Source organism: Garra rufa, chromosome 6, assembly GCF_049309525.1.
Source record: "Garra rufa chromosome 6, GarRuf1.0, whole genome shotgun sequence".
Classification (NCBI taxonomy): domain Eukaryota; kingdom Metazoa; phylum Chordata; class Actinopteri; order Cypriniformes; family Cyprinidae; genus Garra; species Garra rufa.
Genome location: NC_133366.1, coordinates 7,885,824 through 7,906,376, shown reverse-complemented (window position 1 = coordinate 7,906,376; position 20,553 = coordinate 7,885,824). Strand labels below are relative to the sequence as shown.

General features: G+C 35.3%; 3 protein-coding genes across 3 annotated transcripts; 1 reads left to right on the top strand and 2 right to left on the bottom strand.

Moving 5' to 3' along the window:
* Positions 1 to 38: 38 nt before the first annotated feature.
* Positions 39 to 7,452, top strand: knop1 (lysine-rich nucleolar protein 1). Its single transcript, XM_073842414.1, has 5 exons — positions 39 to 77; positions 933 to 2,149; positions 3,397 to 3,456; positions 3,547 to 3,600; positions 4,507 to 7,452. The coding sequence occupies exons 2-5, from the start codon at positions 1,019 to 1,021 to the stop codon at positions 4,810 to 4,812; spliced, it is 1,551 nt and encodes a 516-aa protein (XP_073698515.1). The 5' UTR covers positions 39 to 77; positions 933 to 1,018; the 3' UTR covers positions 4,813 to 7,452.
* Positions 7,309 to 14,248, bottom strand: exosc1 (exosome component 1). Its single transcript, XM_073842415.1, has 8 exons — positions 14,221 to 14,248; positions 11,523 to 11,638; positions 11,356 to 11,430; positions 10,607 to 10,695; positions 10,468 to 10,501; positions 10,274 to 10,324; positions 10,113 to 10,197; positions 7,309 to 8,147 (listed from the first exon to the last, which is right to left on the bottom strand). Exons 1-8 carry the CDS (start codon positions 14,246 to 14,248, stop codon positions 8,041 to 8,043), a joined length of 585 nt encoding a protein of 194 aa, XP_073698516.1. The 3' UTR covers positions 7,309 to 8,040.
* A 2,137-nt stretch (positions 14,249 to 16,385) lies between these two features.
* On the bottom strand, positions 16,386 to 20,547 carry pgam1b (phosphoglycerate mutase 1b). Its single transcript, XM_073842295.1, has 4 exons — positions 20,249 to 20,547; positions 19,086 to 19,360; positions 18,808 to 18,988; positions 16,386 to 17,360 (listed from the first exon to the last, which is right to left on the bottom strand). The coding sequence occupies exons 1-4, from the start codon at positions 20,385 to 20,387 to the stop codon at positions 17,191 to 17,193; spliced, it is 765 nt and encodes a 254-aa protein (XP_073698396.1). The 5' UTR covers positions 20,388 to 20,547; the 3' UTR covers positions 16,386 to 17,190.
* Between the last annotated feature and the right edge of the window lie 6 nt (positions 20,548 to 20,553).

The window sequence follows — 20,553 nt, the reverse complement described above, 5'->3', positions numbered from 1 at the left end:
TTACCAAGGAAGTGATGAGCGATTTCTTCCGGATTAGAGTCGAACGGAGAGCGTCTCGTCCCACGTGTGGCAAACGAGTAAGTAATAAAACAAACATGTAATACAGTGCTTTGAATGAGTTAAACGAGCCGGAATGTGAACCCGCTTCAAGTTACCAACAAATAAGTGTGTTTAACAAAACAAGCCGCTTTGACAATGTTATCATAATAATGGTTAGGTAAGATTCATGTGTTTCACAGATTAAGCTGTCATTCAACACATACATCAAACTAATGTCATATTTATGTTTTTACTGCTAGACTCAACCAACCTAGAGTTAAATAATGATAATCGCGATTAAAAATGCTTATAATCTGCTTATTTCTTATAATTTATGAACTACCAGTCAAAATTTTTAAAGTTTTTGAACACTAAAGAACATATTAGAGTCAGAACATATTTTGGGTATCATATTGTCACTCCATAATTAAGAAAAAACTTAGAACAGACGGAAAACAATATATTTTTATTATTTTTGAGGGAATAAAATGTATAAAATCAAACAAATATATCAAAGAATTCTGAAAAAATACTTAACTGTTTGAAATATTTATAATAATAATACTGAAAAATGTTTCTTGAACAGCAAATCAGCATATTAGAATGATTTCTGAAGGATCGTGTAACACTGAAGGCTGGAATAATGATGCTGAAAATATAATTTTTTTTACATTTAATTTAATTTGAAAAATATTCAAATGAAAAAAAAGTTAATTTAAATAGTTAAATATGTTACTGTTTTTACTGTATTTTGGGATTAAATAAATGCAGGCTTGGTGAGCACAAGAGACTTATTTAAAAAAAAAAAAAAAACTTTTGACTGGTAGCATATATTTTATTGTGACGTACAAATATAAATGTTCTGACTGAAATAATATTTCTTGCATTTGCAGATGGTGAAGGCTAATGCAGAACCTCAGAGGATGCTGACAGCAAGAAGAACATCAGATTTTTGAGACATTGGTTGAAAAAAGTTGGCATGGCAGTTGACAGGACGCCCAAAGAGAAGAAGAAAAAGAAGAAAATAAAGTTGGAGGACGTTCAGGATGCAGGGGACACAAATGTGAATGCATGTCATGATGTGTCCGTCCAGACTGTTGTTAAAAAAGAAGAACCTCTGGACACAAACATCAGAGATGGAGAGAAACAGAACAGCGATGCGGGTGAGAAGAAGAAAAAGAAGAAAAAGAAATTGAAGGAGCAAGAGGAGGCAGAAAGCCCTGAGTGTTGCCATGCGTCCGTCCAGACTGCCGTCAAAACTGAACTCTCAGATGTAAACATCAGCGATGCTCCTGACAAAACGAAGAAGAAGAAAAAGATAAAGCAGGAAGCAGAGCAGATCCAAGAGGAAGGAGATCATGTAGTGACTAAGAAAAAGAAAGCCAAGAAACAAGGAGGTGAAGACGAGGTGGAAAGTATAAAAAAGAAGAAAAAGTTCAAAGAACTGGAGCACAGTGTAGAGATAGTAAAAAAGAAGAAGAAACGAAAAATTGATGATGTGGCCGAACAAAAACAAAACACAGAATCGGCAGACGGAGAGATGAAGAAGAAAAGAAAAAAGCTGAAAGACGGAGATGAATGTGAAGAGGAAGACCAAGAGGTGAAGAAAAAGAAGAAGAAGAAAAAGAAATCTTCAGCAGAGGAAGAGCCTGATGAGATCACCTCAAATAAAAGGCCGGAGGAGAAGAGCAAGAAGTTGAACAAGAAATTAAAAAACTTGGAGGAAGGTGAGAGTCATCCTCACACAAACGGAGGAAGGGAGAACTCATCGGACAAGAAGAAGAAAAAGAAAACGAAAGCAGAGGAAGAGCCTGATGAGATCACCTCAAATAAAAGACCAGAGGAAAAGAGCAAGAAGTTGAAGAAGAAATTAAAGAGCATGGAGGAAGATGAGAGTCATCCTCACGCCAACGGAGGAAAGGTGAGCTCGTCGGACAAGAAGGTGAAAAAGAAAACGAAAGCGGTGGCTGATGTTGTCATTGAGATCGAGGACGAACCGGTGGGAAAGAAGAAGAGTAAAGGCGACAAAAAGAAGACCCCAGAAAAAGTTAAAAAGAAAAAACTTAAAGAGGAGCATTTCGAGGCCGTTGTGGAGACAGAAAGTAAAGTGGTGAGTCTCATTGAGTTTATTCTGCTGGGGCAAAACTGAAGTTGATGATTGGTTGTTCTCAATGTGACACCACTGTGATTTTTTTTTTTATTATTATTATTTATATGCTTATATAGTATTTATTCATTTTAAATTTTAATTTGTTTTTAAACATCTCTGTTTATTTTCCGTGTATTTTGTTTCTGTTGTAGTCTTTTACGTTAATTTTCAAGCAACTTTTCTCAGTTTCTTTTTTTGATGTGTAATATGTATATTTTCTTTTATTGTAGCTTTATTTTGTGTAAATATATTTTTAATAGTTTTAGTTAGCAGTAACAACACTGCTGCTTCATAACAGGGTCAATATCACAAAACTAGCAAGAACATGTGCAAGTCATGATTCATCCAAAATCAAAATAATAAAAAAGATTAGATATTATATGTTTAAAAAGTATATATTTTTGATTCACAGAATTTATTTACGTGTTTGCCGTTTATGACAATTATTTAATTTTTTTTGTATAATTATTTAATCCAACTGTCAATTTTTGAACAGTAAGATTTAAATGTAAAAAACAAAAAAAAAAGTCCAGCAAAACAATTTTAAATTGTTTTTACTATATAAAATAAAGTTGAAATAATGTTTTTGAATATATTTGATAATAATAATAAATATTTGTTGAGCAGCAAATCAGCATTTTATAATGATTTCTGAAGGATCATGTGACACTGAAGACTGGAGTAATGATGCTGAAAATTCAGCTTTGATCACAGAAATAAATTAAATTTAAAAATATGTTCAAATAGAAAACAGTTATTTTAAATAGTAAAAATATTTTACTGCTTTTGCTGTATTCTGATATCAAATGAATGCAGGCTTGGTGAGCAGAGGGGACTTCTTTAAAAAATAAAATTACTGTTCAAAACTGGCAGTGTACTGTTCTCATTACTGTAATAACAAAATTAAAATTATGCATTTACATAAATGAATGCACTTTTTTGTATATTACAGTTATGAAAAAACTTACTGTCCTATAAATTGGCTTAATTTCATTTGGAAAAATATAATTTGTAACATCTTCTTTTGTGACACATGGTTTTAGAGATTTTATTAGACTCATCCAGCCATATATGTTGTATCTCATGTCTGATTAAGAACATGGTCATCCAAGTTTAAATGACTTGCTAGTGGTTTTATTTGATGTTAAAAGTGAATCACACACCTACTTCACTGTATGTCATTGTGCTCTCTATCTCTCTGCACTCAGTCAGATGTTGTGTTCCTCTCAGAAAAGCCTGGGAATCAGGATGAAGTTTCTATAGATCAGGTACAGTACCAGCAGATGAATAGTATTTTTCCACACACACCATAAATGAAGAGAGTTGAGATTAGATAAAATGACTTTTTTCTTCCACAGGCCCGCCGTCTCGCCCTACAGAAGGACATTGACAAGGAATCACAGCCGGAGATGGTTAGTTTCACATCAAAAATAGCAGTTCCAAAACAGCAATGCAATAGTAGAACTGTTTTGGGTGGTTCTCCGAAGAACTTTTCAGCAAGCAGTTCTCAAAAGAACCATTTTTTCTAGGGATGCACCGAATGTTAGCCAGGGTTCAAAATCATTCATAAATCTACTGTCTGCAAAAAGTAGTACTGAGGTCTGCTGTGGGTTTCCGCCAAAATAAAAGTCATTCATAAATGTTAGTATTTTAATTTTACTGTTGTTCTGTAAAATAAAAATAAAAAGTAATGATAACAATGATTACAACAGCTCTATTAATACATTCATTATAACATTCTCCTTTACTCAGCAAGGCTGCATTTATTTGTAAATTAAAAACACATGCCTGACTCTAGAAAAGGTCTTTAAAATGGGCAAAGAATATTATTTTACTAACTTATTAATTTTAAGTTAAATTGTGCTTTGTTGGTAGGCTATAATGTCTACTAGAATGTTAAAAATGTTCAGTGTTAAGTAAATATTTTCAAATTGTTGTTTAGCAATTGATTTTTTTCTTTGAAAAGCAAGACAAAACTGTAAAAAGCATATTTTGGCTATTTAAATTATCCAATGGTAAAAAAAAATCGGAAAAATGCATAGCGGAAGAAACACTAAAAACTGTGTTCGGTAATCAGCCTTTGGCCCAGTGTATAATTTTGTTCAGCTTCGGCCAAGGAGTTTCATTTCAGTGCATCCCCAATTTCTCTTAGTGCGAAGAACTTTTTAAAAATCTGAAGATTCCATTGATGTTAAAGGTTCTTAATGGAACCATTAATGCCAATAAAGAACCATTATTTTTTTACAGCGTTGCATGGTGTATAGTGCAATCAGTAACATAAATAGGTTTTAATCTGAATGGTGTTGATCTGTTTGTAGAGTCTCGGCCAGTGGGGCACGGCGCAGTTCGACAGCTCTGACAGACAAGCCAAGTTCCTGCGCTTGATGGGTGGGTTTAAAAAGAGCAACCAGCCCCTCACAGGATTCGCCGGCCGGGCCAACATGGCGCTGGGGAAAGAAGGCCAACAGACTTTGCAGCAAGGCCTTCTGGGAGAGTTTGAGCGTGCACAGAACCGCCGTATGAACTTCAGTAATAAAGGAGCCGGATTGGGGTTCGCAGCGCCATCCAATAAGAAGTTTGCGATCGATGCTCATGCAAGGAACTCGGTGCGATTCGATGACTGAGAGTTAAGTGAACACTCAGTCCTCATTTACTCGCCCATACATGTTCTGCAATCACATCGGTCAAGCGCCAAAAAGGACAAAACAACTAACAGTATAAGAGCCCATATGAAATATGTTTGGAATGACACAAGGGTGAGTAAATGATGACAAAATGTTCATTTATATGTTAACAGATTTTCTTTAAAGGGAACCCTGGGTATTAAAGGATTAGTTCACTTTCAGAACAAAAATTTACAGATAATTTACTCACGCCTTTGTTATCCAAGATGTTCATGTCTTTCTTAATTTAGTTGTAAAGAAATTGTTTTTTGAGTAAAAAATTTCAGGATTTCTCTCCATATAGTGGACTTCTATGGTGCCCCCGAGTTTGAACTTCCAAAATGCAGCTTCAAAGGGCTCTAAACAATCCCAGCTGAGGAAGAAGGGTCTTATCTGGTGAAATGATCAGTTATTTTTTAAAACAAATTGACAATTTATATACTTTTTAACCTCAAATGCTAGTCTTGTCTCGTCTCTGCACAGCGCATGCGCAGTCTGTGTGATCCGGGGAAATACAGTTAGGGTATATGTTGAAAAACTCCCATCTCGTTTTCTTCTTCAACTTCAAAATCGTCATTTGTAAACACTGTGTCGGTACTTCTGCAGCAATGTAGGACAATTTTGCAGTTGGGGAAGAAAAGGAGATGGAAATTTTATGACATACCCTAACTGTGTTCAGTTCACACACAGTACACATCACAGAGATGAGACAAGCATTTCAGGTTAAAAAGTATACAAAATTGTCAATTTGTTTCAAAAATAACCGATCGTTTCACCAGATAAGGCCCTTTTTCCTCAGCTGGGATTGTTTAGAGCCCTTTGAAGCTGCATTTTTGACGTTCAAACTCGGGGGCACCATAGAAGTCCACTATATGGAGAGAAATCCTGAAATGTTTTCCTTAAAAAACATAGTTTCTTTACGATTGAAGAAAGAAACATCTTGGATGACAAGGGGGTGAGTACATTATCTGTGAATTTTTGTTCTGAAAGTGAACTAATCCTTTAAGACTTGTATGGCTTAATATTACATAAATGATGTCTTATACTAAAATGTGTAGTGGAAAAAAACCCATGAAAGATTTACATAATTGACATTGTTATAGACATATTTTGGACGCTCTTTTTGATTACATAGAATGGTTGCACTTGGTGACCTACTGGCACTACCTGTTGCTATTTCTACCACAACGCAACTCATCAGGGCTAAAGTGGAGAAAACACAGACACAGGTCTTTAGGAAGTTCTATTCACAGGCATCTTCCCATTCTTTGCTCCTTTTCTTATTGCTAGGAAAGCAGTAAAGACATACATTGCTTCTCTTGTTGCCCTTTGACTGAAAATTACAACCAGAAGCCACAATGTGGCATTGTATGAGTTCTACGTAATCAAATAATAGCGCCAAAATATGTATAAAACGTATAAAATAATGTACATTTTTCATAGGTTTTTCTACTACGTATTTTAGTAAGAGACATAGTTTGTTACATTAAGCCACAGTAGGTTTAATAACCAGGGTTCCCTTTAATGTGTAAATCAAAATGGGTTTATGACATTTATTTTTGGAAACTGAGGAGCTCAGGATATCCGAAATAGTATTTTTACTTTTTTTAAGTAAGTTTTCTTTGAATCGAATTTTTTTTTTTTTGGTCCGAAGAGTGTATAATGTTGTACTCAGGTGAAATATCACGAGTTGTATTTGATTTTATCATTACATTTGCTGAAGATAATTATACAAAGAAAAGGTTACACAACAGAAAAGGCCGAATAAAGACACTGGATTAGAGCTGTGCTTGATGTTTTTGACGTTTAATTAATTATTTAGAACATTATTGTCATTTACATTTATGCACTTTTATCTACAGTGAGATAGTGTTCAAAAGCTTGGGGTCAGTACAATTTATATGCTTACCAAGGCTGCATGCATTTGATACAGTAATAGAGTTATACTCTTAAATATTATTACAATGCTAAATGTTTTCTGTGAATATATTTCAAAATGTAATTTATTCCTGAATTTTCAGTCGTCAGTGTCACATGATCCTTCAGAAATCATTATAATATGCTGATTTGCTGCTCAAGAAACATTTCTGATTATCAGTGTTTAAAAAGAGTTCATATTTTTGTAAAAATGGCCATACTTTATTATTTGTCTAGGATTCTTAGATGAATAGAAGTGTAGTTCAAAACAATAACATTTGAAAAGGAATCTTTTGCAACATTATAAATGTCTTTACACTCACTCTTAATTAATTTAATGCATCCTTGCTGTGTAAAAGTATTAATTTCTTTACACTGACCCCAAACATTTGAACAATTGACTATCAGTTATTGCATTTCTGGGAGTTAAACATATTACACCAAGCTGTTTGAGTTACAAAAATCTATCATGTGTCTGGAAATAAATGCTGTGTTGAAATTGTTCATCAATGCAACGTTCAGGACAAATGCAGCTGAATGTGTGATGTTAAACACTTTATTTTTGTTCTCTTGTAAACACATGACCTCTCAAAACAGTTACAGACAAAGGGACAGAATAAGGAAAACGTATCAAATAAGACTTTCCAGATGTTCTCAATAAAAGCAGCAAGAGGTAAAAGGAAATTCATCTCTGGTGACTATTTTTTTGCGGTTCATGCGCTTCGAAGAGTTAGAAAACAGTGCTGCCCAATGTTATTGTTCTATAAACTTCAAATCTGTGAAAGACTGTGGCAATAGTACATTTCCAGTTTTTCACTTTGTAGGTTTTGGAGCTCCATTTATACAATGCAAACAATATCAGTGGTCCTAAAAACAGACTTCAGATTCTTTACTCAATATAATTCCTCAATTTCTTTCCTTTTGATTTCAATTGTTCCAACTCAATGTTTAGAGTGGAAGTCCATCAACAAAATATGACATTCCACACGTTTCAGAGCTTTGAAAAGCACTGCGAGACATCCGAGCACGTGATATTACAATCACAGGTGTGTCAGCGCATCAGGAATGCCAGAATACTGCTTAGCAATGCAACTACATTCAGATTATGGTCATGTGATACTCATGCAGTATTCACAGGCAGTGTGGAATGTAACAATCCAGATTCACACCTAGAATTCCTAACAGTTACTGGGCTGAGAGTTCCACTTTAAGGGCGTGTCTTTGAAGCTGTGTGTTCCAGTGGGTGTGGTCAAAGGGGATGGTGGGCGTGGCTCAGGCCTGCAGGTACTCCGGCTGTACCCGCGCGACCTTGCGAAACTCTTTGGCGTGTGTGCGTGGACACTGCATCTCACACCAGCTGATGGGCACCATCTGAGCGCCTGCAGGAAGAGATTTCAGACCGTGATGAAAAATTATGTAGATGTAGATCAGTTTATTTCCACATCAAAACTTAGCATTCCGTCACTTGCTCAGCAATGGATCTTCTGCAGTGAATGGGTGCCGTTAGAATGAGAGTCCAAAGATCTGATAAAAACATCACAATAATCCACACCGCTCCAGTCCATCTATTAAAAGGGAAGTTCACTTTCAGAATAAAAATTTACAGATTATTTACTCACCCCCTTGTCATCCAAGATGTTCATTTCTTTCTTTTTACAGTCGTAAACAAATAGTTTTTTGAGGAAAACATTTCAGGATTTCTCTCCATATAGTGGACTTCTATGGTGCCCCCCAGTTTGAACTTCCAAAATGCAGAAAAAAAATGCAATTTATATTATTTTTTTAACCTCAAGTGCTCATCTTTGTCTAGCTCTGCGTGTACTCTGTGTATTGCGGTTCAGGACAGTTAGGGTATGTCAAAAAAACTCCCATCTCATTCTCTACACCAACTTCAAAATCACCCTACATCGCTGTTTTACCTTTTTTTGTAAAGAGCATTTGATCATCTTTGCATGTACACTGGGTTAGTACTTCTGCAGCGATGTAGGACGATTTTGAAGCTGGAGGAGAAAATGAGATGGGAGTTTTTTTGACATACCCTATCTGTATTGAACTGGAATACACAGAGCACACACAGAGAGCTAGACAAAACAAGCATTTGAGGTTAAAAAGTATATAAACAGTAATTTTTTTTTTAAATAATCAATTGTTTCATTAGATAAGACCCTTTTTCCTCAGGTCGGATTGTTTAGAGTCCTCTGAAGCTGCATTTAAGATGTATTTTGGAAGTTCACACTCGGGGCACCATAGAAGTCCACACCATACTACATTCCTAAAATGTTTTACCTTCGTATAACTATTTCTTTGCAACTGAAGAAAGAAAGACATGAACATCTTGTATGACAAGGGGGTGAGTAAATTATCTGTACATTATTGTTCTGGAAGTAAACTTTAACATCTTGTGAAGTGAAAAGCTGCATGTTTGTAAGAAACAAATCCATCATTAAGATTTTTTTAAACTTTAAACTATTGATTCCAGATAAAATACGAATGCGTAATCCATAACGCTTCCTCTAGTAAAAAATCATCTTGGGTGAATATGAGAGAAATATGCACAGATTAAGCATTGTTTACAAGCCAAAAAAAGCAAATATGTGACCCTGGGGTCTTAAGTCGCTGGGGTATATTTGTAGCAATAGCCAAAAATACTTTGTATGGGTCAAAATTATTGATTTTTCTTTTATGCCAAAAATCATTAGGAAATTATGTAAAAATCATATTCCATGAAGATTTTTTGTAAAATTCCTACTGTAAACATATCAAAATGTAATTTTTGATTAGTAATATGCATTGTTAAGAACTTAATTTGGACAACTTTAAAGGTGATTTTCTCAGTATTTTGATTTTTTTTGCACCCTCAGATTCCAGATTTTCAAATAGTTGTATCTCGGTCAAACATTGTCCTATCCTGACAAACCATACATCCATGGAAAGCTTAATTATTGAGCTTTCATATGATGTACATCTCAGTTTTGTAAAATTTAGCCTTATGAGTGGTTTTGTGGTCCAGGGTCACATATATGTGTGGATTTTGATGTGAGAGGACACTTCTTTTCACTGGAGGAAGCAATATTGTGGATTATGGACTTGTATTATGACCAGAAGCGTGAAACACACAGCTTTTGGCTTCTGGAGATGTTAACTGATGGACTGGAGTGGTGTGGATTACTTGTGGATTATTGTGATGGTTTTATCAGCTGTTTGGACTCTCATTCTGACGGCACCCATTCACTGCGGAGGATCTATTGGTGAGGAAGTGATGCAATGCTACATTTTTAGTAAATATTCATTTTTGTGTGAACTTTTCCGTCACATTGTACATTGCTATTTGAATGTTCCCTCACCCGCCTCGCTGTGGGCCACGACTACGCCCAACTCGTTCTCCGCTGTGGTCAGCAGGTAGTTCGACTGCACATCACCCAAAGAGATCTGACAGCCGAAGTCAAGGGTCACAAGCAACACATCCAAGACAAGAAAACTGCTTTTCATATATTATAAAGGATACCACTTTTGCAAGGACAATGTCGCCTGGCCTGAAGCTTTTGTACGTCTCCACCTGAAAAAGCAGTGAAACACATGCTATTTTATACTTTTTTTTTTAAATGGTCACATTGGATATTTGAAGTCTTTTCTTAAGCATTATCATCTTACCTACTAATTTTTTGTGACCACAAAACAAAAAAAATCAAATGGACTCACCTTATCTTTCTCTGTCGCTCTCACGTCTTCTCTTCTGGAGAAATCAAAACCAAAGAGAGTTTAGCAAATCAGAATATTTTACTACCGTTACTGACAAAAGGATAAGAACCTGCTTTTAAAACTTGAATGGATAAGGTACCTGATCGTGCCTCTAAACCTGTCTTTCAGCGGTGTCGACCCCACATATAAGATGTGGACTTTAGCAAACCGTGGGTTGATACTTGTCACCTGCAAAAGGTAAAATCTCATATTTAATGCACAGATTTTTTTTCATAATTGCATCATAGTGAATAACAAAAAAAGAAAGATCAGAAAGATTCAGACAGAGTGTTTTCATGACGCTTCTTTATGCTGATTATTGCTGCTGAAAATGGTCAATTATTGTCACGTTTTGGGCTGTACTAATTGGTAACATTTGGAGTTATAACAAATCAGGGAGAAGAGAGCAAAAAACTGAAACAAAAGGCGTTTGTGGTTGACCAAAATAAACCAGGATTTCCAGAATCTTGACAACATTTGTGTTCGTTCTTATCATTTCCGGTCAGGTAGGTGAAATATTAGGCTAATATCTTACACAATACTACTTGTACATGTCTCTAACAACTATTAAATTTAGTTTGTCAAAATATTGCACCCTTTCCTGCTTACTAAGTCCTTCTCTATATGATTTAGCAGCATTCACACATTTTTTCAATGGTTTAGACAGCATAAATTAGCAGAACAACATATTCAGTAGTAGATTAACGGTGCAATCCATGCTGCTGTTTATATCCGAGTATCTCCAATATGGCCACGCATCCGGGTAAATGACCAAACTGTGACGCAAGTGCAAACCCTCTATATGATCATAACATTAAACACCAGCGATGAGATGTTTTGTAGTCGCACCTTACAGGTGACGATGGCACCGACATCAGGCAAAAGCTGTGCTTCTGTCTCTCTAACGACTGAAATCACCGGGAGCTATAAAGGAAGAGGACGAAATAAAACTTGACTTTGGATCAAGAAGCATGTATACAAATTGATTAAAATTGTGTTCAAACATATGAACTGACCTCCTCTCCCTCGTTCTTTCTCAGCACGTATCCTGCGAGCGAAGCGAAGATGTAGCCGTGCCGCAGATACGTGCCGGTACCAGGGATACAGTCCTCCGTGCTGCAGAGCCTTTCACCTGCATGAACAACAGCAGCAAACCAAGCCACCTTAATCAGTTTGTAAAAACACACAACTCATTCACAGTGAATCACTTACATTTAAAGTATATGGGGCAAGAAGAAACATAAAAAACACCTTCAACCTAACATTTAGATTGTAAAATGACTTCAGCGTGATTCATTAAGATGAGTAAGAAGAAAGTAGTTCATCCACTAATTAAAACAGTCCCATTGCTAAAAAGACAATCGTACCTCAGATAACAAAAGAAACAGCTACACTACCAGTCAAAAGATTTTTAATGGTTTTTAAAGAAGTCTCTTCTGCTCCCCAAGCCTGCATTTATTTGATGCAAAGTACAGCAACAATTTTAAATATTTTTACTTTTTAAAATAAAATGATTTGTGTTTGAATATATTTAAACATGTAATTTATTCCTGTGATCAAAGCAAAGTTTTCAGCATCATTACTCCAGTCTTTAGTGTCACACAATCCTTCAGAAATCATTATTCTGATTTGCCGTTTATTTTTTAATATCAATATTATAAAAATTTAGAATCCAAGATTTTTTGATGAATAGAAAGATCCAAAGATCAGCATTTATCTGAAATAAAAAAGCTTTTGTAACATTATACACTATACCTTTTAGAAATGATAGAAATACTAATAATTTAGCAAGGATGCTTCATATTGCTTAAAAGTGATGATAAAGACATTTATAATGATACAAAAGATTTATATTTCAGAAAAATTGTGTTCTTCTGAACTCTCTCTTCTTCAAAGAAACCTGGGAAAAAAATTATACTTGTCTGTTTTCAAAATCATCGTAATGTTTTTTTGGGCAGTAAATCAGAATATTAGAATGACTTCTGAAGGACCATGTGACTGGAGTAATGATGCTAAAATTCAGCTTTAAAATCACAGGAATTATTCATTTTTAAATATATTCAAACAGTTATTTTAAATAGTAAACATTTCAACATTTTATTGTTTTTGTTGTACTTTGGATAAAAACAATGCAGGCATTTATTTAAAAAAAAAAAACACCTAACACACCTTTAACCTAACATTTATATGGTAAAATGACTTCAGTGTGATTCACGATGAGTAAGAAGAAAGTAGTTCATCCACTAAGAAAAGCAGACCCATGGCTAAAAGACAATCTTACCTCAAATAACAAATGAAACGGTTACATTACCAGTCAAAAGATTTGTAATGGTTTTTAAAGAAGTGTCTGCATTTATTTGACGCAAAGTACAGCAAAAACAGTAAAAAATTGAAATATGTCTACTATTTAAAGTAACTTATTTGTGTTTGAATCTATTTTAAAATGTAATTTATTCCTGTGATTAAAGCTAAATGTTCAGCATTATTACTCCAGTCTTCAGTGATCCTCCAGAAATCATTCTAATATTCTGATTCTAATAAAAAAAATTTATATTATTATTATTATAAAAATTTAAACAGTTTTTCCCAAGGTTCTTTAATTAATAGAAGAATGCAAAGATCAGCATTTATCAGGGTGACAGAAATGCTAGAAATTATATTTAGAAATTTTATTTAGCAAGGACGCTTCAGATTGCTTAAAAGTAATGATAAAGACATTGATAATGTTACAAAAGATTTCTATTTCAGAAAAATGGTGTTCTTCTGAACTTTTCTATTCATCAAAGAAACCTGAAAAAAATTCTACTCAGCTGTTTTTAACATCATTACAATGTGTTTTTTGGGCAGCAAATCAGATTTGAAATCACAGGAATTACTTTCATTTTAAAATATATTCAAACAGTTATTTTGAATAGTAAAAAATATTTCAACATTTGACTGTTTTTGCTGTTCTTTGGATCAAATAAATGCAGGATTGGTGAGCAGAAGAGACTTATTTAAAAAAAAAAAACACATTTAAAAATCTTACTGGTCAAAAACTTTGGACTGGTAGCGTATGTACAGGTAAAAATATCAAAAATATTAACTAATACGCAAAATTTACATTTCTACTTCATAACCCTTCCAAAAATGATTTATAGAAAAACCGGATTTTTGACTTGATGAAAATGAGCTTTTCAAGTGAATCTCGGTGATCAAAACAACTCGAGTCATTCATCAGCTGCGAGTTCGTGTAAAGGCACATAGGTGAGTGTTTTACAGCAGATAGCAGTTCCAGGGCAGGTATGCATGACAGCAGCGCTTGCGCCTCGGGCGGTGGGCAGGGCTCGCCAAACGAGTCCTTAAACCCTACATACACCTCTATGACTACTCTATCAACACTATATCAAATATACAGTATTAAATCAAGAAAATCAATCAACATCAGCAGCTTTAGACATACACTGACTAAAATCGAACATGTTTTGTGTTTACATCGTCATAACAGTGCTGCGCCTGCAGATGATTCAGCCCTACAGCAATGCAATGCACACTCACTGTACTACACGTGAACGCTCTAGAAGAATCAAACTGCTCTCAACTTTCACTAACCACATCAAAGTTCATAAAAAGTCAGTCTGTGCATAAGCGAAGAATATACTGCCAAGCGCTGCAACGATTTTGTCGATAAACCCAAAAGGGAGCGCAGAAAACAGGTTAATAACAGCGACCCACCTGGAACACACAGCTTCATGGGCGACATGTTTTCAAGAAGCGAGAGCCACGTTTTGATTGGCTATTAGTCAGAGGGCACCTCGCGCTCTGATTGGTCACCTCATCGTACGCGGTTCGAGTAAACCGCCATATTTGTTGTGGCTGCAAATGTAAATACGACGCTGGGTGATTGATGTTGAATGGATAAGGTTTATACGTTTTGGCTTTCTTGTATATTTCTAAGCATTACATTTAAAACAAAAATAATTTAATAGTTTAGGCGACATGAAAAATATATGTTCAAATGTTTTTTTTAATGATTTATTGTGATATGTTTGTATTTTTAGGGCCCAAGTACCTAAGGCAACTATTGTATCCGTTAGCGTTCCTATTATAATTCTTATTCTTCCATTTCCATTTCTTCCTCTGCTCTTAAGTAAGATGTAAGGTCTCGGTAAGTGTATGATGCCTATTGTTTAAAAAATTTCTTCCCATTTTAAAAGTCGTGTAGTGTATTCCAGCCCTAAGTCTATGGCAGCCCGTAAAACCGCTTGTGGAAAAGTTATGAAATTTGGCATACAGATAGAGGACAGTCTCAACATTAAACGTAGCAAGTTTAGAGTCTCTAACTCAAACTCTCTAGCGCCATCACTTGTCCAAAGTCCAAGGATTTAAAAAACGCAAGGTCAAGTTTTTTTTTTTTTTTTGTGCTATTTTTAATAGTTCGAAAAAACTACTTTTTAAAACTCGTCCTAGACGGTTTGTCTGATTTTCACCAAAATTGGCACAGATCATCTTCAGACCATGCTGGCTAAAAGTTATAGAAATAAAGTTGATTAGTCAAACTGTTCTCTAATAACGCATGAACGAATTTGACGAACAGCACACAAAAATGGATGTAAATCAATATCTCTGCAACGGTTTGGCGTATTGAGACCAAACTTTGTGTGTGTTATAACAACCATGACCTGAAGCTACCTGCACAATTTCGGCGCAGTGCCACCTAGTGGTCAGAAGATATTAAAAAATGGCTAATTTTGCTTATAACTCCTAAATGGTGCAAATGTCGAGTCGAACCATTTTCCCAATGTCAGCTATTTTGTGTATCGGCTATTTTGAATTTAGTCGTAAAATGCTATATTTTACAAACGCATCTTTACAAAACTCTGTATCTGTCTTCGGCACCAGTTTTGGAGCAGTGCCACCTTGTGGTCAAAAGTTCTAATGAAATTTCCAAAAATGCTAATAACTTTTGACTAAATTGCCTTATTGTAATAAAACTCAATAGATTTTTTAGGTTATGCTGAGAACATAGATACCAATTGCTCCATAGTCAGATGAACTTTCTGTCTGCCATTTATGTTGAAAACGTACTTTTTCAAACTCCTCCTAGACTGTTGGTCCGATTTTCACCAAATTTGACTCAGATCATCTGCATCTGAGGCTGTATCTCTGCAAATCTTTGACATATTGACACCGAACTTTGTGTGTGCCATTGCCACCTTACACTGACCATGCCACATCATTTTGGTAACAGCGCCACCTATTGGTCATTAATAATGCAATTTCCAAAAATGCTAATAACTTTTTCTTGAATTAACCTATTGTATTGTATCAAAATATTCTTTGGGTCATGCCGAAACCATAGATAGCAAATTTGTCAAAGTTTACTGTTTTTATTTATGTTGAAAACCTATTTTTTCAAACTCACCCTAGACTGTTTGTCCGATTTTCACCAAAATTGAGCCAGCTCATCTTCAGACTGTGCTAAAAAAAATTTTTATTTTGTGTCAATAGACGAAAGCATTTTTGTATAGCACTGCAACGAAGTTGAGGGATGATGCCAGATTACATCTAAAACTGTATCTCTGTGAAGGTTTGACATATTGACACCAAACTTGTGCCATTGTCACCTCACACAGAACACAACACATCGATTTGATAACAGTGCCACCTATTGGTCAAAAGGAAAAAGCCATTAAATAATTTTACTAGTGGGAGTTATGCTTTTGCAGCCATTTTGACTAAAATCATCTTAAAATGGTTTTAATTACTCAATGCTACAGTTGGTCTGTCGCTCCAAACCATGCTTAGCTCGTCATTTTGCCTCTGTTGTGCCTTAATTGTTGCTTGCAGCTATTTTCTTATATTTATGAATCAGAAAAAAAACACTCACAACATGCAACTTTTTTTCCTGCTTAAGTAAGCCATCATTTATTAGGGATTGCACATCAACTCTTGTAAGTGTACATATAACTCTGTCTTTCAGTCAAGCAAAATAATATCAACATTTGCTGTACAAGCGAAACATAAAAGAAGAGACAAAATTATATATAATATTTATTTTCTGGGACACAATATTCAATATTTCCTTAATAGTGATTTTTGGGTCAAAATGCATCGAAGACATGGACTACAGTACAACTTCAACATACAGTGACATTTACCACATGAAGTGACAAAAAAACATCTCTAAACAACCCACTGGAATATAATCTGCTGTCAATCACCAACCAAAAACTCACTTCTCCGCTCTAGATGTAGGTGAATGCTAAAAACAAACCATTACGCAGATCTTTCAAAGTGAGGGACATTTCAAGAGCATTTCTGTGGGCGTTTAGAGACATAGAGCAAAGCATGAATCACGCAAACATGGGGAAACGCACCACTTCTGCAGCCCACCCAGTCATTAATATATGCTGTTGCCTGGCAACAGTTGTCAAAGCGATGCCATCACAGACAAACACAAGTGCCATCTTTTGAAATGTGCGACCGTGGATTTTCAGTGCAGAGACTATGTGAAGCTACAATCCCTCCTTGTGGCTCAGTTTCATTTACATACCATTTATATATCCTAGCAGTTATTTTTGAATTTTATTAGGATGGTCCCGAATTAGAGCATTAGGGAATCAATGATTGGTCAGTGGTTTGGTTCTAGGCTCATGGTCAAACACTGATTGCGTTTGTGAGGAGGATTGTGTGAAAGGAGGTCTACTTCTTGGCTTTGCCCTGAGCGGCGACAGCCTCCATGGCTTTGCGGACCGTCTCTTCATCGCCCAGGAACTGCATGGGCTTCACAGGCTTCAGGTTCTTGTCCAGCTCATAAAGGACAGGGATTCCTGTGGGCAGATTCAGCTCCATGATCGCCTCCTCTGACATACCTGGAGAAAACACATGGGGATAATCAGCACAATCAAACAGATGCTCATTTAAACATTGTGGATGGTTGCCAGGGTTTTATGCATTTTGCTAGAGTATTTTGAGAAACAATTACTCTTAATCTGAATATTATTTAGAGTCTGTGTGAATTACGTATCATGCCCCTATGATTTCCGTGATGTTGAAAACATGGACAGAATTGTGAAATCCAGACATAAAAATAGAATTTACAGTATTACTCAGAACATCAAAGAATTTGGAAAATGAATTAAAAGGAAATTCTGACATAAAAAAAAGATACAATTATTAAAACTTTTCTTTTTAAAGGTACATCACACAATTATTCTTAAAAATGTTAATTTTAACAGTAAACCCTGTTGTGCAGCACTGTTTGACAAAAAAGTTATGTTTTGATTTAATTACATTTTGAAAAGATTAATTGTTAAATTGTTATTGTTAATTCTTTATGCCTTCACTTTATTAACCATTAAACAGAATCCAGAAAAATGTAAACGGAAAACAGAGTTTTTGAAAAATTAGTCAGAATTCAGAAAAAAATAAAACTTTGTTTAATAGGGCCCTAAACATGTCATTTTGATACATTTATGTTAAATTACTGCACATATATATTAAATTAATATAAAAATAATATATTTAAATTAGACATTTAAATCAATAAATTCCATTAAACCATTAATATCTAATTAATTAAATATAATAAATTAAAACAGAAAACGCAGAATTTGGGAAAAATAAATGTTTTCGATATTTTAGACAAAAAAAAAACTTTAAATTTTTTAATTAATAAAATACCATTAAACCATCAACATAGAATCTAGACAAATGAAAACAATAACCAGAATGAGAAAAATAACACTTATTTTGTAAAAAAATAAAAAAATAAAAATGAAAACAATAGATATTTTTACTACAATTTCAATAAATTGCTGTTATACATTTTATAATTGCAATTAATTAGACATGCTTTTTGGTGACTGAAATTAAACTTAACCATTAAATCCAGAAAATTAACACAGAATAAAAATAAATACAAACCAAACAAACAAATACATAAATAAGCCCTGAAGGTTAACTTGATTAAAGACTTGTTAAATGCATAAATTTCATAATTACACTTAACTAGACATGCTTTTTGATTATTACCATTTCATTTACCAATAAAACAGAATCCCAAAAATTTTAGAAAAACTAAAACAGATTTCATAGGGTCCTATGGATCACCCTCATCAGACTAGCTCAGGGTTTTTTAAGGTGTATATTAAGGCTGAGAAAATAAATCAATCCATTGAGAATTTGATTCCAGACAGAATTGTGATGCATTCGAAAAATCTCTGAATCGATCCACGAATCGCAGTGCATCATTTGATCATCCTGACCCTAGTGTATATACTGTACGCTGGGTTTAGGCTATTTAAGATGATTTCTCACCCTCCAGGTGTTTGACGATTCCTCGCAGGCTGTTTCCGTGAGCGGCGATGAGAACCCTCTTGCCCTCCTTGATCTGAGGAACGATTTCCTCGTTCCAGAACGGCAGCGCTCGAGCAATAGTGTCCTTCAGGCTCTCACAGGAGGGCAGCTGGTCCTCCGTCAGATCCCCGTAACGCCGGTCCTGCAGCGATAGGACATTCAGTGTCACGTGATCCTTCAGAAACCAATCTAATATGCTGATTTACTGCTCATTTCTGATGATTATCAGTCTTGCTCACCTTGCTGATGGTAGAGTAGAAGTCGTGCTCGGGGTCCATGGGTGGAGGTGGGATGTCGTAAGAGCGTCTCCAGATCTTCACCTGCGCCTCGCCGTGTTTGGCCGCCGTCTCGGCCTTGTTGAGGCCCGTCAGGCCGCCGTAGTGGCGCTCGTTTAGACGCCAGGTGCGATGCACGGGCAGCCACATCTGATCGATGCTGTCCAGCACCAGCCACAGGGTCCTGATGGCACGCTTCAGCACGGATGTGTAGCAGACGTCAAACTCATAGCCTGCATCTAAAGGGGAAGAAAAAACAACATTTGCATCATTTTGCATGTTACTTTCCACCTTTTTCTTGCCGTAAGAGTGGACACGGCCATTTGCAAATTTTAAATTAAAATGGAAAAAATGACAATTTGAAAAAATTAAATGGAATTTGTGGGCCTTAAAAATTTAATTTTTGTCAAACTTCTAATAAATTGCTGTTAAACTGTGTAAATTAGACAAGCTTTTCTAGTAAAATTTTCTTTTTAACCAATAAAACAGAGTCTAGAAAAATGTAAATGTAAATTGCAAAAAAAAATGGATTTGATAGGGCCCTGATAACTTAGCAAAAAATTGGTGTTTTAAATAAATGCTGGTTTTTTTTTACTTTATTTTACAGATACAAAAAAATATTTAACCAATAAAAATGGAATATAGAAAAAATAAAACAGTAAAAAATGGAATCCAGAAAAAATAAATTAGCAAAAAAAAAAACGGATTTCAAAGGCTCATAATAACCTTACAAAAGATTTTGTGTCAAATAAATCAATGTTGCTTTTTTTACTTTGTTATTTTACCGATACAGATGAGAAAATAAAAATTCATACAATTAAATTTATTTAAAAAAAATAAAAATAAAAAAAGATGCTTTAATTGCAAATACATAAAATTTAAGATTTTTGGACACATCAGTTACTTAAAAAAATCACCGATTTTTGGGGTTCTGGGGTATGATTAAAGTTTTTTTTTTTTATTACTTTAGCCAACAAACAACCACCAAGTAACGACTTGCGTTATTTTATCAGTAATACAGATCTTGAGAGAGATGCTGCTGCAGTTGAGCAGTGATCTCCGCAGGCCCAGCACAAACACACTGCAGATAAACAGACGATCAGTTTAACAAACGGTCACCGGATCACCTTTCAGGGCCTGTCCGCCCCTTTTGGCCTCCTCCACTCCGGTTTCGCTCAGATCGGCATCGAACCATCCGCAGAATCGGTTCTCCTGGTTCCAGCAGCTCTCGCCGTGGCGGATCAGCACCAGCTTATATGCGGCCATGTCGCGCGATATGCACGCTTTAAACGCTATGAAACGCAGCGGGAATGTTCGCGAGTAACGGAGGAGATGCGGCCCCGGGAGGCGGATGAGAAATGCTGGCAGGGTGAACCGAAATATTTCACCGGTGATTTTGGAGGTCGACGCTTGTAAGGCGGACAGTCCGAGG

Coding starts and splice junctions, on each gene's coding strand:
- knop1 (XM_073842414.1), top strand. CDS start 1,019: ATGGCAGTTGACAGGACGCCCAAAGAGAAGAAGAAAAAGAAGAAAATA. Junction 2,150..3,396: donor TGGAGACAGAAAGTAAAGTG/GTGAGTCTCATT, acceptor CTCTGCACTCAG/TCAGATGTTGTGTTCCTCTC. Junction 3,457..3,546: donor ATGAAGTTTCTATAGATCAG/GTACAGTACCAG, acceptor TTTCTTCCACAG/GCCCGCCGTCTCGCCCTACA.
- exosc1 (XM_073842415.1), bottom strand. CDS start 14,248: ATGTCGCCCATGAAGCTGTGTGTTCCAG. Junction 11,639..14,220: donor CATGAAGCTGTGTGTTCCAG/GTGGGTCGCTGT, acceptor TTGTTCATGCAG/GTGAAAGGCTCTGCAGCACG. Junction 8,148..10,112: donor CGTGGCCCACAGCGAGGCGG/GTGAGGGAACAT, acceptor CTCTTCCTGCAG/GCGCTCAGATGGTGCCCATC.
- pgam1b (XM_073842295.1), bottom strand. CDS start 20,387: ATGGCCGCATATAAGCTGGTGCTGATCCGCCACGGCGAGAGCTGCTGG. Junction 19,361..20,248: donor GGGCGGACAGGCCCTGAAAG/GTGATCCGGTGA, acceptor CTTCCCCTTTAG/ATGCAGGCTATGAGTTTGAC. Junction 17,361..18,807: donor AATCGTCAAACACCTGGAGG/GTGAGAAATCAT, acceptor TGTTTTCTCCAG/GTATGTCAGAGGAGGCGATC.